The sequence below is a fragment of the Simochromis diagramma genome, unplaced genomic scaffold (genome assembly GCF_900408965.1).
Source record: "Simochromis diagramma unplaced genomic scaffold, fSimDia1.1 OVJJ01000344.1, whole genome shotgun sequence".
NCBI classification, from domain to species: Eukaryota; Metazoa; Chordata; class Actinopteri; order Cichliformes; family Cichlidae; genus Simochromis; species Simochromis diagramma.
The window spans coordinates 4968308-4987100 of NW_024387375.1; the positions used below are offsets into that span (position 1 = coordinate 4968308).

An 18793-nucleotide genomic window follows, 5' to 3' on the forward strand; every position below is an offset into this window, starting at 1 on the left:
TTAAGGTCAGTCGGCTCTCTGAAATTATTCTTCTGCCTCCTCAGATGTGGTCCCAACTCTGCCAACAAGAGCTCAAACTGCCCCACTGACATCCTGAAATATGCAGTTTTGATACAGCTTTAACTCCTGGATCAAACCATGAAATTCTCCCTGATGCTGCCTTTTTGTGAGAATCAGATGACAATCTCCATTTCTTCATGTTCTTGTTCAGAAACATCAGAACCAGCTCATTTTCGCTTGATATCTACTTCAGTGTTTTTTGTAGTGCCTTTGTGGGGGTGGATTTTTCACAAACATGTAGGTGTAATTAGTTCTGAATTTCTGGTCGTTCTTTTGAAGCACACTCGGCGTGTAAAGACCTTAGAGAAAGCCAACTAAGAACCAAGACCATGTTTTCATGTTAACATGTCCACTTTCAGCTTTTAACGATATATTTGCTTGTCACCAAAATCTTTTTTTCAATTTTTAACATCAAGATTTTTTAATTATTATGTAATGTCTTTCCTATAAGGCCAAAGTGTTAGGCCCCTCAGCCTACATACCATGTAGTGACCGCAAGGTAATAACTGACTGAAAGGGAAAAGAAGCTGGTGAGCAAGTGGAGTCTGCAGGTAGCTGACAGTCTCTAGCGTGAAATTGGTCACAAAGAGGAATACAGTTCTGCACTAAAAAAAACCCTCAGGATTGCTTTGGCCTCTAGCAGGCTGCCACAGTTGCAAAACGTTTGCATGGATGACACCAGCTTGTCTGGAAACACTCGTCAACTACCCACCAAGCGATAATGAAAATTTGAAAAGTGCAAGAAAAAGGAGAAATTCTGCCTTCAAAGTAAAAGCTGCACCTTTTGAAATGTGTTGGTTTCAGCGGCAATGCGGGGACCACTGCCTGCTCTGTAGGCTTGTATCACTGAGGCTACGTCCACACTAGCCCGGATAGATTTGAAAACGGCATTTTCGTTTGAAAGCAAAAACACTAGCGTTTTCAGTCGTTTTCACAGAGTTGTGCGTCCACATTGAAACGCCCGAAAACGCTTACGTTCCAGTCCTGCGCATGCACAAAAGCGAGTGAGAATTAAAGAATTTGAAGAAAATCTATCCGGAGCTTGTACAAACTGATGTTAATCTTTTTTAGGGCTGTCAAAATGTAGAGCAATCAAAACAACTGCTGTATAATTCACTCCGCTATCTTTGTTTAATTGGTCACATGACTGCATGACTAAAGTGCGTCATCGTTTTAGAAAGTCTGTTTTCGAGTGTCCACACTGCGACGGGGCAGCTCCGTTTTGAAATGTATGCGTTTTCGAGAGCATTTTCAAAACGCTGCCTTTTTCCTTGAGGAAAACGCCGTCTCAGTGTGGACGGGAGGCCAAAACGGAGAGAAAACGATGCGTTTTCAAAGGAAAACACATTAGTGTGGACGTAGCCTGAGGCCTTAAATGTTCCTACATCAAGAAGATACTATATAAAGTAAATATAAATAACCTTCAGCTTCTCTCTTATTTCCCAAGGGGTTGCCGCAGTGGATGGATCAGCACGTTTGATTTGTTTCTTACAATAGAGATTTTTCCTGACACAACCCTACGATTTACCCAAGCCGATATAAGGTAAATATACTGTAGGTAAGCTCATGAGACCTGAGTTTTTAGAGGCAGGGTTTAAATCACAGCAGGGATTCATGCTCAGATTCAGACATTTCACAATGTGATGCCTCAAAATATTTGTGGCTGCTGCTGTTGAGATTTGGCAACACAGGAAACCACTGAGAGAAGCGGAGGCTCTATGACAGCTGTGCTCTAACTTTATGCGCTCGTGTAGTCTACGGGGAGCTGATGTGGTTGAAGGGGAGCGATTGCTGAAAACAAAAGGTCTTCAACGAGTAATTTTGAAGGAGACAGCCAGGGTGTGTCTGAGAGAAAGATGATGTCTGAGAAATGTTCGAGACAGATAAAAGACAAGGACAAATCGGTGGCACTGAAAGGAAGCCATTTCTTATACACTGAAAGGATAGTATACCTGCAGTCTGCTCTCAGTGACACGCAATGACACATGCAGAAACAGGGACACGCCGTAATTTCACTGTGATCATGTAAATCAAGGTCCTCTTTTCTCCTCTAATAAAGAGACTCCTACTCCCGATCCAATTTGCACACAAATGAAATCATTAAAACACGCTTCCCTCGAGACGTTTACCCCCGAGTTATTAACTTATCTCTAAAAAACACAAGCTTCAAATCCTGATGGAATTAACCTTTTTGTGTTCTCCATCTGTGTGTGTGCGGGTTGCCTCTAGGATTCACAATCTGTGTGTTCAGTTGTGTCCGTAGAAGGAGAAATGAGAAGTGTGTGTGTGTGTACAATGCACACAACAGTATCAGCGCACATGAAGGTATGCAAGGAGAGTCAATTAGGGGACAAAAGAGAGGAGAGCACAAACGACAGGCGGAGAAAGAGTGAAAGAGAAACTCCGTGGAGAAAGAAAGCTCCGACTATGCTCCTCTCCTTTGGTTTCCCTCCACTGACTTCCCTCCACTCGGCTCCCACACAGCAGGAATGCAGGTTACGTCGCTGTCTGTGTGTCCTATTGATGTCTTGAGAGTCACCGCTGACTGGTTTCACTGGTGGAAAGTAACTAAGTATATGCATTTAAAAAAAATTTAAATTTGTTTCCTCTGCAGGCTTTGATTGTAATAGGAAATTATTAACAGTTAGCTTGGCTGAGCTTTAAGACTTCATACAGGGGGAAACAATTAGCCAAAGGCAACAAAATCTCACTTGAGCACCTGTCAAACTCGCTAATTAACCCGCATCGCTTTGTTGGCTTAATCCGTGCATAAACACACACAAATCCAAACAATTTCTTGGTGGTTCCCAGGCAGCTGGCGGCGTCTCTAGGACAACACATCCACAACATCCACTGTTCCACTAAGATCTTAGTTCTTCAAGTCTTTTAACCTAATCATCCATACAGGTAGTTTGCCTACTTTGATACTGCTCATATATATGAGCAAAGAGGTTTACAGAGCGCCACTTAAAATGGGATTAAACACCCACACGGACCATTCATGTAGTAACACAAGCTGGATTGGTGTCTGCTTTCAGTCAGTTTACTTTTTTTCCTGCTGATATACATCAGGCTAGTACATTTCTTTATAATGGTTGTTTTTGGATTACTGATCTGTGTGTTTAAGTCACCAAATCCAACCTTATATTAATTATAGCATCATTTTCAAACCTGTGTATATAGCAGGTTTTAGCAGTACTAGATTATAACTCCACAAGATGGCTTTAATTATAAACCAGCATTGCAAAGACAATGACATAAACAATCGGTCTGACAATATTTGTTTCACCAATTCAAATGTACTCACTGAATGTTAATACAAATCACAAATCAGCCAATCACAGGGCAGCAATTCAGTGTATTTAAGGACGGAGACATGGTCAAGATGACCTGCTGAAGTTCAAACCTGGGATCAGAAAGGGGAAGAAAGAGATTTAAGTAAGTTTGCATAGACCAGCCTGTCTGGCACCAGGAAGCAGACGGGCTGGTCTGAGTATTTAAGAAACTGCTGATCTACTGAGATTTTCCTCCACAACCATCTCAAGTTTAGAGAGAATGGTCTGAAAAAGAAATAAAATTATCCAAGAAGTGGAAATCTTCTTGGTGAAAACATCTTGTTGTTGCAAGAGGAGAATGACCAGACTGCTTTGAGTTATACAGAAGAGCATCTCTCAATTCACAACATGGAACCTTGAAGCAGAAGACCACACCAAGTGCCACTCCTGTCAGCTAAGAACAGGAAACCGCACGAGTGCACCAAAATTGAACAACAGAAGATTATAGAAACATTGTTTGGTTTGATGAGTGTTGAATATTCAGAAGGTAGTGGCAGAATTGTGCATATATAACAGAGGTCATGGCTCCAATCCCGCCTTGTATCAGTGGTTGAGGCTGGTGATGGTGGTGTAATGATGTGGGGGGAATAATATAGCCCTGGCACAAAAGCTCATATCAACTCAAACTGGTTTCTTGAATATTGGCAATGACTTCACTGTACGTAAATGGTAAAATGGCCTGTATTTGGATAGCGCTTTACTTAGTCACTATGGACCTCAAAGCACTTCACACTACGTTTTGTCATCCACCCATTCACACACTGGTGATGGCAAGCTATGTTGTAGCCACAGCCACCCTGGGGCGCACTGACAGAGGCGAGGCTGCCGGACACTGGCGCCACCGGGCCCTCTGACCACCACCAGCAGGCAACGGGTGAAGTGTCTCGCCCAAGGAGACAACGACCGAGACTGTCAGAGCCGGGGCTCAAACCGGCAACCTTCCAATTACAAGATGAACTGCCAACTCTTGAGCCACGATCGACCTCCACAGTCACCAGATTTAAATCTAATGGAGTATCTTTGGGATGTGATCACACAGGAGATTCACATCACAAAGACTAGAATCTCTGAGGAAAGTTTACAGCAGCTTGTTGAATTTTTGGCAAGGAGGTCCAACATGGTACTAGCTACGTGCGACTAATGAAATGGCCGGTGATTGTATATTTTCACGTGTAGATATAGATAATCACTATCCACAGACCATCCATTTGAAACTACTGATCAGAGACCATTATGGAGGCATGGATATAAAAATGTTTGCATAAAAAATGACTTATCTGACTTAATTCTTTTAATGATTAATTGAAAACTGAAAATGTGTTGTCCTGAAAAACTAATTTCAAACTGACGATGCCACCACAGAGCTGTGGTTGAAGCAAACACTACTGCGTGTTGATGTCCAGTGTTTTGTTGACCCATCTATCTAATCGACCTCCTGTTGTAAAAACTAAACCTGAATTCTTCCTTTGTTACTATGTCATCTGAAAATGTCACATATAAGAATACAGCGGGCTGTGGGCCTTTGAATTAATTCTCTTTAACACAGATAGAGACACACAAAGACAACAGATTATCATGAGAGCTGAGAGGCTGACGGGAAAGAACTTGTCACACAAATGACAAGTGAAGATATTTGCATATGCCTGCACTTTGCATGTTGCTCTGAGCAGAGAGCCTTTGTTTTCGCCTACATGTGACCCGAGATAGCCTCGATAGCTCTTCTGATGAAGAGCCAAGTTGGATTAGACTTGTTGTGTTAAGATGTGAGAAATTTGTTGGTGGATTAACTTGAAAACAAGGAAGTAAAAAGATATTATCACCTCCCTCATTTTCGTTATCAAACAGTTGACAGTACACAGTGAATGGAGAGGATGAAGATTTACATCTAGAGGTGATACACTGCCCGGCCAAAGTTGCCAAAACCTCACACCCTCTATTGTTTAGTTAGATTGCCTTTAGCGTTGATGGCAGCACACATTTGCTATTTTATCACTTATGCTTATGCTTATGCAGACTTACGTTCATTTTTCACAAAGATCCCATTGATGATGGGATCATGATCAAACCACTGCGTGTAGTCTTCTCCATCCCGTCCCAATGATTCTCAATAGAGTTAAATATATTCAGACGGTCAGCTGACCTGATTTTTGGGCACATAAGGTTAAAAAACTCAAGCAGTCAGATCATAACACCGCCTCCCCTGGACTGTACGGTGCACAATAGGCATGACCGGCTCAACACTTCATTCGCCTTTCTCATGACCTTCTTTGCTCAAGAGCTTGAACTTTGTGCTCCAGAGCAAAGAGAAGACTCTTTTTTTCTCCCAACTAGCCTCAATGATGGTGAGATGGTGGTTTTCTTAAGGCTGCACTGCTGTTTAGACTCAGTCTCTTGGCTTCTCCATTAGTTCTGCTGCAGCTTTTTAAAAATTTTATGTTACCAAACATTTGACTGCTCTTGTTCACAACCATTCAAGATTTTTTCCAACTATTGAAGGTGATGGTTCACTGATTTCCTTCTAGGTTTTAATAACATCTAAAACAGTTCTGAGAGTTTCAACAATTTTCTTAGCTTTCTTTCTGAAACAGGGCAACACGACTAAAGGATATAAGCTACTCATTGCATCAGCTTGGGTCAATAACCTGCTGCCAGCTGAAGGATACTAATCACTTCTGAAATTATCCAATGGAAGAAAAAATTTCTTAGTTAAAACATTCCATCTTAACACTTTGCTTGGATTACAACACTGGTCAACACGCATTTTGCTACTGGGATTCTTTCGCTGCACTGTAAGAAATTTCAACAATGCATTTCAGCATTTAAGAAACAATTTTGGTGAGGAAAGGTGAAGCCAAAATTAAGGAATGTGTTTTGGTTGATCCTGAATCTATGAACTAATGCTTAACCATGAGTTCAAAAGGAAACTGAAGCCAACTGAATCAGCAGCATGGGAAGCATTAGTGCAGGTTATCCAGAATTTTCTTGGCAATCAGAGATCAGAGAGCTACACTGAGCTTGTGGATAACATGCTGGAAGCATATCAGCTGATGAGCGCTAGAATGTTACCGAAGAATGGCCATTTTTACATGCTCATCTGGACTTTTGTAGCACTGGGAAAATTTTCACCAACATATAAAAGTAGTGGAAACCCAACATCAGAGACAATTTAATCCACACATGATAGGTGACTACAGTTAGTTCTCACAAACAGAGACTAATGTGCAGCACAAGTGCAAAAGCAAGTGTCCCAAACATATTTGAGAATTCTGACCTTGTTTTATTTGGAGCAATATTAACTCTGGTATCATCTTCTGGTTTGTCTTTAGAAGAAAACATTTAAAAAATCTGTAGGAAATAAATTTGCCTTGCACAAAAAGTAAGAAAACGTGTGTCTCTTTGTTGTATAAAGCTTATTGGCAATAAATCTTATGCTGTTGAAAAGCCTGTTTATTTACCCTTAAGTGATGCCCCGTTTCTAATGAAAATCCATTTGTGGGTTGAGCGGCAGAGCTTTTAGAATTGGGCATCTTGGCTCACGTTCTTACAGCCAGCATCAAAACAACTCATTATCTGTTAACGGTCAACATTTCTGCTATTCGTGCGCTCAGTGTGCTGCTTTTATCTCTACTCCTGACAACACAAAGAAAGACCCACATCAATGCAAACCCAAGAGATACATTTACCCTGAATGACAAGACTAAAGGCAAGAGGAAGTCGGTATTCACTAAACACACACACACTCGAAACCACATTCGTGCGCAGACTCTTTGCTGAATGTGAGTTTTTCCCAGCTATAGCCTCTAGCGGTGAACCTGACCATCAATGGGTTTTAACACTTGACATGAGGATTACAAATGGCGGGGACTTCACTCCATTCACTTTGTCCTAACAGGATTTCTGTGGCACCTATCAAATCGTCCTTTGTCGCAGTTTGTTTAAAAAAAAAAAAGAAGAAAAAAAAAGGCGGGCATAACCAGACCTTGATAAACTAGTTCTGAGTCACAAAGGGTCGGGAAATATCAGATTCACGTCCCACATTGTCTGGTGAGTGCCGTTTTCACAGTGAATCAATACATATAGGAGACTCTCTCGCCCAAGAAAATGACTTCATAGGTCTTTTATGACGACGGTAAATACGATCTATACATCTGTCTTAAAGTTAAGAAAACTTCAGTGGCCTTGTAAGTGGAGAGCTTCAGGGATGACGTATTTTTGACTTAAAGTCAGCATCAACCTGGGTCCTTCAACAAAAAGTCAAACTTATTTTTTGGGAATTTTACAGAAGAAAAATGCTGTGGTACATAAAAGCATGTGGTATGTGTTTTACTCAACCAGTTAATATTCTACACTACTACTACTATTAATACAGTAAAATTAAAAGGTTAATTAATGTTAGGCTGTCAACAAAACTTCAGATTTACCACCACTAAGCTTTGTGCTATATGTGATAACACTGAATGTCCCTGAATATAATCATATAACCACTTATTCTAAAGCGCCATATTTACTTACACGTTTTATATTATGGAAAAAAAACACAGATCTTATTTTTAGGCAATTCAAATTTCAAAAGAATCTTTGATTTCAAGACAAAGCAAAAAGATCAGTACCCCGATTATTTAGAAAGTAGAGATTAATAACATCTGCACAACACTGAAAAAGGTGTGTTTAAAGCCCAACTATCAAAAATGAGACTCAAACTTCAGTTTCCGTGTCAAAGGTCCAATTTTTTCTGGAAATGCTTGTAATGTTCATTGAAGAAATGCTGATATTAGTAGGAACAAACAATCACTAAGATTATTTTATTGGATGACTTGTCTAAAACTCTCTTTCTGTCTCTGCGTTTGTTTGTTTCCTCTGCACCTTTAGCTTTCACCGTTACGTTAGTGCTTTTCTTATTTTGCTTCATGAAAACAGATTCACCAGTGAAATGAACATCAGATGAAGGCCATAAAGAAACAACCTCATATCTACGAAGTCTTTGAACTTTTCTGATCTCTGCTGAAACGCCACAGCTAAAATATTCCAGACCGCTGAGTATCCATGCATCTAACGCCGGGGTCAAAAAAAAGCCACGTCTCTCAGTCTATCTGTACCGTCACTGATAACCAGGAGGCAAAGCTAAACTCTGCATTTTCATTTTCAAAGACAGACTGAAAATAGCAACGATATCCTATTTCATCCTCTGTCACTCGAGGGATGATTCGTCTGCACTTTTCACATAATAAGCAAACGAAAAACATTAAATGTTGTTACACTATGTGACATTTTGTAAAGTTTCCTCACTGAAAAATAAGCTTGTTTGTCAGGAGCAGATTGACACCACTTGGGACTCGTATAATGCTAAAGCCGTGATACCTTAAGTGTGGTGTAAAGACTGGAAACGGGAAAAACCAGCAAACCTGACTTCAGACTTCAAAAGGATAGCAATGCAAACTCACTGCTACATTTGGTAAAATGGTAAATGGCCTGCATTTGTATAGCGCTTTTCTAGTCCCTAAGGACCCCAAAGCGCTTCACACTACATTCAGTCATTTCACTACTTACATCAGATTTTACGCATCAAGACATAATTTTTGAAAAAAAAGTGCATTATTTATATATAAACCACCTTTAGCAGCAATAACTTGAAGTAGCGGTTTTCTTTCTTGCCGAGGAATTTTGAACCACTCTTCTTTACAGCATTGCTTCAGTTCATTGAGGGTTGCAGGAATTTGTTTATGCAGAGCTCTCTTAAGGTCCCTTCACAGTATTTTGAGTCAGGTTGAGGTCTGGTTGTTGACTGGGCCATTGCAACACCTATATTCTTTGTTTTTGTCATCCATTCTGCTGTAGTTTACTGCTGTGGTTGCAATCATTATCCTGTTGCATGAATCAATTTGAGCCTGTGAGACAGATGGCCTACGTTTGACTCTAGAGTTCACGATCAAGGTGCGCAGGTGGCTGCAAAAAAAGCCCAAATCATCACCTTTCCACCACTGTGCTTGACAGTTATGATGAGGTTTGATATGAAATTTTCCTTCTATTATGCATTTTCTCCAAATGTGTTACTGTGCATCTTTTTAGAGATAAGAAGCTGTCTTTCTGCAACTTTTTCAAACAAACCATGCTTATTCAGTCTTTCTCTAATTATACTGTCATGAACTTAAAGAGAAAGGTATTAGTCTTCACATTGAACATGTAACGAAAAGTTGAACTATTCTCATAAAACCCTCTCAGAGAGGCTGCCTTTCAGTAAAGCTTTTACAGGTGCTCTAAAACCAATAGAAAAAGCTGATTAAGCCATAAGCTGAGAAATCATGGCGCAGACTTACAGGAGCCTAATAGCGATGGACCCCTGCAGTCATTTTTGATAGCATGATACGCAAACCAAACAAAACACGAGAAATTACAGCTACATAAACAAATGCAGACAAAAACACAGGCGCGCATTTCCCTGAAGAGATTAGTGTGAGAAATGAAGACTGCACATGTGAGCGGAGGGCAGGGGACAGAAAGAGCTCACCTTTCCTCATAATGACTTTGCTCACCTGTTCATCCCCTCACCTGGGGCAGGGGGATCACTCTACCGCCCTCACCCACCACCCACTACCCTCCACCTCCCAGAGATGGCCAGATAAAGCAGGCCTTTCAGTTGAAAATGCTCTAAGGTTGCCACAGAGTGTCCCGGCTCTCTCTCCCCTGAAGCCCAGCCCGCCCTGCGGCCCGGCCCTGAAACTGATCCAGGTAAAGCTTTCTGACGGAGAACTTTCTCACACTCGTACCTGCCAGTCACGCACTTCCCCGGTGAAAAGTGTGACACACGCACTAGATATACAGCGCACACATGAAAACTCACACAAAAGCAAACTATACACAGATAAGGGAAGATAATTGGCTCTGGGACAGGGAGTCTCACAGGTAAATGGACTGATACTAATCAAGAAAAAGAAACCTAAACCAAAGCTGTGTAACATTCCTCTGTGTGTGTTTGTACTTAGATTGTTGCAGGGACATAAACTGTTTTCAGTCACACTGCAGGAACAATAACCAAGTCCCCATAACATAAATCAATTAATTTCAGTATGAAGGGTTAGTTTTCAGGTTTAGCGTAAGTCTCCGGGAAATTAATGTGAGTCAAAGTAACGTCCTCTGAAGTGAAGGAAATACAGCTGTGTGTGTGCCACTGCAGACATATTAGGAGTGTGTGTGTGTTTCTGAAGCCTCACCTGGGGGTTTTGTGCTACATAACAAACATTATTACGACATAATATGATTATGGCTTAGAAGCGTGAGGTCTTTGACTGCCATTTCTGTAATTCTTTCATTATGAGAAACAAGCTGGGAGCGATCAAAGACAAAGAAAGGGTAACAGGAAATACTGCAGGAGCATTTCTTCAGTGCAAGAAACAAACAAAACCTTTTCACATCCACGGGAAAATTGTGGATGACTTCTATGTGTCCTTGCCAAGACATTTTGAACAGATTCTCTTAGCTCTGGTTTCACCGATAAACAAGAGTTAAATGTGAGAATAAAGTACAGTAAAAGGAGTGACTAATGAGCACCCAGATGGACTAATGGATTCTTAGAAAATGGGTTGATGGGAAGAGATAAGTGCTATGCCTAATTACTGTATTTGTGTTACACTGTGATTAAACCTTTTTACTCTCCTGTCATTTTAAGAGTCACGTGACACATGAAGACCCCACTTGCTGTTTTATTCCAACAGCTGCACCTTCCCCCGAACCTCTGAAAAGGCTAACACTTGAAAGGTACTTACTTTTCGAATGTTTTTTTTTAAATTTTTACCTAAACAATCAATCGCTTATGCTATTAGCACTCCACTGTGTTTTACAGATGCCTCACTGTTGCTTTTCTTTCCTGACTGCATCTTTCAATTTTGACAATCATTTGAAACTAAAATTTCACTCCATAAGACACTGAACCATCTTATTAGGCAAAAAAAAAACTATTTTATGCATTTCAAACTGTGTAATCTTTATTATTTTTCATGGATTCAATAAAATAAATTGGAGAAAAAAATGTTTCTGGCTGCAAGTAACAAAGTTCCAAAAGATACAATTTACATTTCGAAGGTTTCTGTTATGTGTGCACACAACAATAGTTCATCCCTTAAGTTAGGCGCCCTTTTTTTGTTTGAATGACTCATAGTTGAATGTTAATCGGTTCAACAATCAAAAACATTCCTCATAAAATGGTCAGGTAGAAGGATCAGAGAAAAAGGCAGCCAATGTCTAAAGAAAAACTACTTCTCAAGACCACTGCGAAAAAAAGTTACAAGAAAAGTCTGGCTCCTTGGAAGCATAAAGAAATGAGGGTTGGTACCATAGTTTTGCATAGTGCTTTACATACATACAGCACATGTAAATGATATAATAGACAGAAATACACATTTTTAAAAGAGGCTTCTGTGAGTGCACATATTTGTGGCCTTTTTAGCTTCTGGATGCTTTATTGGGGAAACAAAAATTAAATGGATAAACAGGGATAGATGGAGCACTGGAGGAGGAAGAAAGAAGTTAGATTGAATAATCAATTGACCACACGTGCCTACTGTTGTGCTAATTGCAGATTAATTGTTCTGCTCTGTAAAGAGGACCCAAGACACAAGTAGTTCAATATGAGCTGAAGAAACCTCCAGAAACTTTCTGTAACATAAGGAACAGAAAGTTTTAAAGATGTGGAGGTGTGAAGTGATGGAAAAAACAGTGGAATGGAGTGAAAAGCAAACCAAACAAGTAACCAAGTTTAGGCAGACTGTGCTCACCTTCTTGGTTTAGACACACAAAGTTTCAGTTCTAGTGTATGAAGCCAGCCAACATATATCGGATATATTAAATTATGGTGACAATGTTGGTAATTGTTATTTTTGCACTGACAGTTACCAACGTAATTACCACACTAATGGCCACCAGGCTAATGGCTAGTGTGGTGGCCATTAGTGTAGTGGAGATGTTGGAGGCCGTTACATTTTGACACCAGTTTAATGATAAATGGGCTGCGTTCATTTCGTGCTTTTCTAGATTTTCTTCTAGTCTTACTGATTACCCAGAGTGCTTCACCAGCTGTATTTCTCCGTGATTGCATTTAGAATAAAAGCTCAGAGACTGAACAGGACCTCGTATGCTGCACAGTTAAATGCAGCAGTCTCTGACCCTAGGCCCTTTGCTGCATCCCTTCCCCTCACTCTCCTTTCTCCACCTCACTATACTGTCTAATGAAGGTAAAAAGGCCCACAAGAATGTGGATGAATGAAATGCACACTAGTGTACTCTCCCTTGTAAACGGCAGAAAGTCGCCAAGGGCCGCTACAGGATTGCAGGAAGAACTTTAAGATTAGCATATACTAAATACAAAAAATAGCCATTCTTCTGGTAAATGGCCTCATTCTATTCAAGCAGTCTTCAAGTCTAACTGAGGACTTTCTCCCAAAACCTACATGCGCACAGCACCTTTTTCTGAGCCTTTATGTACTTTCTGTCACACTGACACGGATGCATCAGAGGCAATTTGGGGGTGACAATCACACTCATTCTGAACCACAGCTGCATCACTCTCATTTTTAGGTTTGTGTGTTTTTGCTCATAAACCAAAGATCACAAATATCCAAAAATTCTAATCATGGGCAACAAGAATATCTGTGTCAAACACTGTCAAATATTTTCATTTCATTCTTTTAATAACCCTTTAACAGCTTAGATCAGGTCTTCTTGGGTCAGTCTGGGAGATGTAAGATGTGTGATTCACCAGGAAGATTATCTTTCTTTCATGAGCACATTAGCAAATTCTGTGTTTTCCATATTGTAATACTCTAGTAGAAAAATATGTTGTGGTTATTGTGATACAAAAGCATGTGAGCGTGAAGCTCTGAGTGTCATCGTTATTCTCCTCTAGCCTCAGTTTGAGTGTATTGTTTCCCACTTGAAGCTTAGCCTGTTCCCTTGGTAACCATACTGCTAACCATCACTGCCCCTGTACTTACCGGCCAGGCGTACTGGAAAGGAATGACAATGTGTCCATTACTCCCGTCCTCTCCTCCTCCACCCCTGTCGTGTCCTCTGTGGTGGAACAACTGGGAGTTTCCACCCAGGACACCCGTACTGCCAGTACCAAAGGTGCAGGCTCCAGTTGGGGCGACCCGGGCCTGGTACTCCTTGAGGCAGGCCTGGAAGAAAGTGTCACACTGGTCCCTGGCAGAGCAGTGCTGTGCTCCGCTGGCCTGGAGATCACAGCATTCTCCTGTTTGCAGACGTCCATGTGGGTTCTGAAAGTGTCGGATCTGAAGCTCAAACATCCCAACCGCACAGACAGCCTGAATCCAGAGAGAGCAGAGAGGAGAGCAGAGAGAATTACATTAATATATTATCAAACTTGCACAGTTAAGGCCATTCTCACCCACTGTAGTGATGGAAGATCACCAAGTAATGACAGGTGATTTACATTTACAGGCCATTTTAGGTTGTGTAAAAATTCACGTCATTGCTGTGTCTTGCTTCAAGTTCTACTTAAAAATGTCTCATTAGGACAGGAAGTGAAAGAAGGTAATTGCAAAAGCTTTTAAGTTATAAGAGGAGTTGTTTTATCTTTTTATCATTTATAAAATCAAACAATGTTTAAATTACAGTTGGTGCAAAGTTAGAAACCAATTAATCTTAAAAAATGGACCGCAGGCCTTTCCAGAAACATACAAGAGAAGCCTCTGATGAGCTGTAACATTAGAGACGTTATAAGAGAGAGACAGGGCAATCAAAGAAACCTTCATTGAAATCTATGGGAGAACTCTGCCTCGGGAAAGATGGTGGTGCAAGTTTAACATCCAGGGGAAAAAGCTCATTTCAGCTGAATGTCAGTAAACCTTTCAGATGTTAGGTTTTAGATTTTACTGCTGATTATATGCATCCAGTTTTATGTCTCAGTGATCAATGATTTACCATACATAGCACTTCAAAATACCTGCCCAAATAAATGCACGGAGGTGTCTGAAGATGGCTGCTGAATGCTGAGGTTTCTGGTTACTGAAAAACTAAGAATGTAAGTGCATGAAAGTTAAGACTTCTTATCCTACAGAAAAGGATTTAACAGGATTTCACAATTATTCGTGTCTAAAAAGTGTTATGTGTTTTCTTAAAATCCTAGACTGAACCTAGACTTGTAGACAAAAACAGGTAGCCTACTTTACTGACACTATCTCGTTAGCAATGACAAACAGAGATTACCTTGGACAACTAAAAATATTGTCCTTTTTTCTTGTTTAAAATATTTGTCATATACATATTTATATATACCTTAAAGTTATCTTAATTGGCTTTCTACAATATTTCAGGCAACTTGCAAATAGTTTCATTGACATTATCATTGTTTGTATTGTTCTAATCAATATTTATTAAAAATTACTCTTGATTTTGGGCCATTTTGTTCACCCACGGTATTGAAAATGGTAATAAATATCAAGCATTTTCCTGGGTATCAGTCTAAAATTTGTAATTCCATTATCATGACAGCCTTAGTGCAGACGATAGAGTGCAATATCAATTTACCCACATAATACGAAAAAGCAAATGCAAGTGTATTTCACAGAATGTCAAACTATTCCTCTAACTGGAATATTTAATATTTAGAAAGACTCGCTTTAAGAGCTAGAATATTTCTGAAACTGAAAAATTACCCTCACACAAATAACCAGCTTCACCAGATGTTTCTATGTCTGCCCTCCCTTTATTGCAGAATTCAATCACTTCCACTGACAGTTCAGCTGAGCAGACTTTTTTTTTACAGTGAGATTTTTCGTGTTAAAGTTTATTATGTGATTCCAGCAGTTTATATCATATAAGAAAAAGAAGTCCTTCTCCCTGTCAGTCACTTGAGCTTGATTTATGCATTTCATCCACAGTTATTTAATAGTTTAGATATTAATTTACATGATAGAGGTTGACTAACTCAAACACCATCATATAGTTAAAATAAACAAAAATGTGCAATGAAACTTTGAGAGACGGCTATCGTGTTTCCTCTAATGTACTGTCTCAGTGCCTCTGGGAATCAGCAGCGGCCTGCCTGTCTCCTCTCCACCATCTGTTTATCAGTACGTACAAGACAACAGCGTTCAAAAAGCAAGCAACAGAGAGAGAAAAGGGGGAAGAAGACATGATGACATAACTTTGATTCCCATAACTTTGTTTGACCTCTAGTGAAGAGAAAAACAGACGTTTCCATTTGCAACCAATGTCTCCCAAAAAGTTGGAACGCTGTGTAGAATATAAATACTAGAACATGGTAGTTTAAAAATGATTAAAAACCTATATTTGAATGAAAATAATCCAAAGACAACAAGTAAAATTATGTAACTGGGAAAAAATATTGAAACTAAGAATAAAAGTTAGAATGGGGGGGGGGCACACAAAAAGAAAAGAATGAAACAGACCTGGTGGAACATTTCATAATTAGATAACAAGTAACATGACTGGGTATTAAAAGAGCATTTACGAGAGGCCCGGGGTTTTAGGAGTAAAGCTTAATTTTTTTAATATAAATAACTTCATGGGCTTAGAAACATATGTTAAAGCCCTTGAATTGGCCTTAACAAGCAGAGGGAACAAAGTAACAACATATAAATAAGATCGAAAAAACGCTGCCACCTTCGCTCAGTGAAAAATGTTGTCCTCCAAGCAGAAGAAAAGAGCAACCATCAAGTTCCTTATCAGGACAAATTTTAAAAGCCGGCATCAGTGATGACATGGGGGTGCATAAGTGCACATTAGTGAAGGTACCATTAATACTGAATATGCAGGTTTAGGAGAAACATATACAGCTGCAGATAATATCATTTTTTCTCAGCAGGTTTTCTTTTTTCTGCAAGGCAGACTAAATTCAGAAAGCATTCAAGAGCATGGTTTTGTCGTAAAAGTGAGATTAAGTCACCTGCCTGAATTCCAGATCTGGTACCCACGAAAACATTTAGCAGATTATGAAATAGAAAAATATCTCTGTCCCCATAAAAAATCAAAAAAATGATCTCAAGCGCTGGTGAGATCACTCATTGGATTCCAAAGTCCCATCTTAAAAGTTCAAGCTGAGCATTTTGTCCATCGCTGTCTTGGTGCCTTTAGAAATTCAACTCAACAAGCAGGTGGTGGATCTGACTGAGAATCCAAAGGACATGCTCATACAGTAGCGATTTTTAAATCCAAGGTACACCCACCCTACAGCAGACCTTGCTTTACACTCCTTTTGGACTCCATTAAGTTCATAATTTACAAAATGAACACCATGTTGCATTAAATAAGACTAAAAACTCATCAGGAAAGTATTTTACTGAGGTTACAGATAAAGGGAGCTGATAGGCTGTTTTCTATACAACCAGGCTTCTTTTTGCACCCACAGAAGTCGCCCCCTGTTAGACATTACAAAAACTGCAGTTTTATGGCTTATCGTTTAAAACGACCGTGGTTCAGGTGGTTGGGAAGCTCATCTGTAACCGGAAGGTTGCCGGTTCGATCCCCCAGCTCTCTCTGTCCTGGTCGTTGTGTCCTTGGGCAAGACACTTTACCCTACTGCCTACTGGTGTTGGCCAGAGTGGCCGATGGCGCGATATGGCAGCCTCGCTTCTGTCAGTCTGCCCCAGGGCAGCTGTGGCTACAACTGTGGTTTGCCTGCATCAGTGAGTGAATGAATAGTGGCATTGTAAAGCGCTTTGGGTGCCTAGAAAAGCGCTATATAAATGCAATCCATTATTAAAAGTCAGAGGCTACACCCATCTTTCATATACAGTCTATGTTAACTATGTTAAAACTACAGAAACTGATGTCCTCAGTTCTCAGATTCTTACAGTGTGAAGATGAAAGAATAAATGATCATTCTGCGTCATTGCACCATGTGTTTATTTACGTTTCTCACAGCGTGCCAACTTTTGGGGGAATAGAGATGTTCCCTAAATTACCGAGGGATTAAACAGCACTAGCTTTTATCTTTGGACTCGCCTTTCTTTGGCTCTTGTCTTTCTTTCTTTAGTCTTCCTGTGTGTCACCACCACTCCCTTCTTATTTCTCACTTCCCCTTCCCAGGGGGCAATGACACTGGGATCCTGCTCACACGCTTCTTCTCCCCTCCTCCTCCACTTCACTTGTTTCTCTATCTGAGAACAAGCTTTGACGCTCCTGTCATTTCTCTTTCTGCAGCCATCAGCCATTTTCTACATTGTTCCCATCCTCACTTTTATCTGCCTCCTTTTCTCTTGTCTGTGTCCCCTCCCTGTTTAGGGATGGGTTAAGAGGGGACACACACACACACAAACCACACAGCCTCTCTCACACACTCTAGACTTAACAAGACCCCCTGAGAGTCTCAGAGCACAAGGGTCAGGTATGTGCGTGTGTGCATTTGTGTGTGTGTCTGTGTGTGTATGTGAGTGTGTGTATGTGATCCTCTCTGTGGTTTTGGCTTTATCCAACAACAGCAAACACCAAAATAAGGCCACTGTTATATCAGTTTGTCCTTAAACCCTCACTGATGAATAAATGTAAATAATTCACTTTATTTTTTGGCTTTCTATCTGAAACAATGAGCTGGTGACACCTCATTACAGCCGAGGATCTAAGTCGTGTATTCCCAGAGGTGTGGTGCATTCAATCATGGACAGCTATCACCGAGACCTGGAAACTCTCATATGTCTGCTTAGCCAGAGCCAGGCCGCCCAACGCTGAGCCACAGTCTCAGTCGCCCCATTGTTACTGGGTTTTGTGTCCCTTGCCTGCACCCTGTCCCAGAGCTGAAAGGGGTGAGATGGGAGGGGTCGCAGGGTAATGGTGGTGGTGGTGGTGGTGGTGGGAGGTGGGGTGAACTTGTCTACATCAAAAGGCTTGTGGAGATACAGTGGCGCTCATCACTCTGCATCCTTCTTTCTTCCTCTCCTCCACTCGCTGCCTAAGCCATTCCCTGCATACCAGCATTTCAGCGCTCAGAGGGAGAGAGGGAGAAGGGGAAACAGAGAGAGAGTGAGCCAAGCCGAAGCTCAGCCCGTCTCTGAAACTGAGCTTCGTCAGTTTAAAGCTCTCTAAGGGGCAAAACTCACAATCCTCTGTACCTAAAGACATTCAAGCCTCGGAAAATGATCTGTTGACTTTTCTACTGTCATGGAACAAATGCTACTATTCGACAAACTCCACAGAGCTCGCTGTGAGCCATTTAAGCGAGACTTTCTTTGTACTCAAGGCCAACAAGTTTCTTCGGAAAGGCATCATTGATTTCAAGCATATTTCTGTGGCACTTTAAATGCCACTGTGAAACTGCATCAGATATTTTATGAACTGATTATTTAACGAGCCTTGCATTTTTGGCAACCCTATTCATAACAAGCAGTCTATGATTGATTCCTTTGTCTTATGAGATTGTGATATCTTTG

General features: G+C 40.6%; 1 protein-coding gene across 1 annotated transcript in view; it reads right to left on the minus strand.

Annotated features, from left to right (window-relative positions):
• The window catches only part of LOC120719792 (protein jagged-1b), a 60360-nt gene that overhangs the window by 38396 nt on the left and 3171 nt on the right, over positions 1–18793 (minus strand). Inside the window, exon 2 of the mRNA XM_040009275.1 lies at positions 13379–13708. Coding sequence (XP_039865209.1) covers positions 13379–13708 — 330 coding nt within the window. The remainder of the gene's footprint in view (positions 1–13378; positions 13709–18793) is intronic.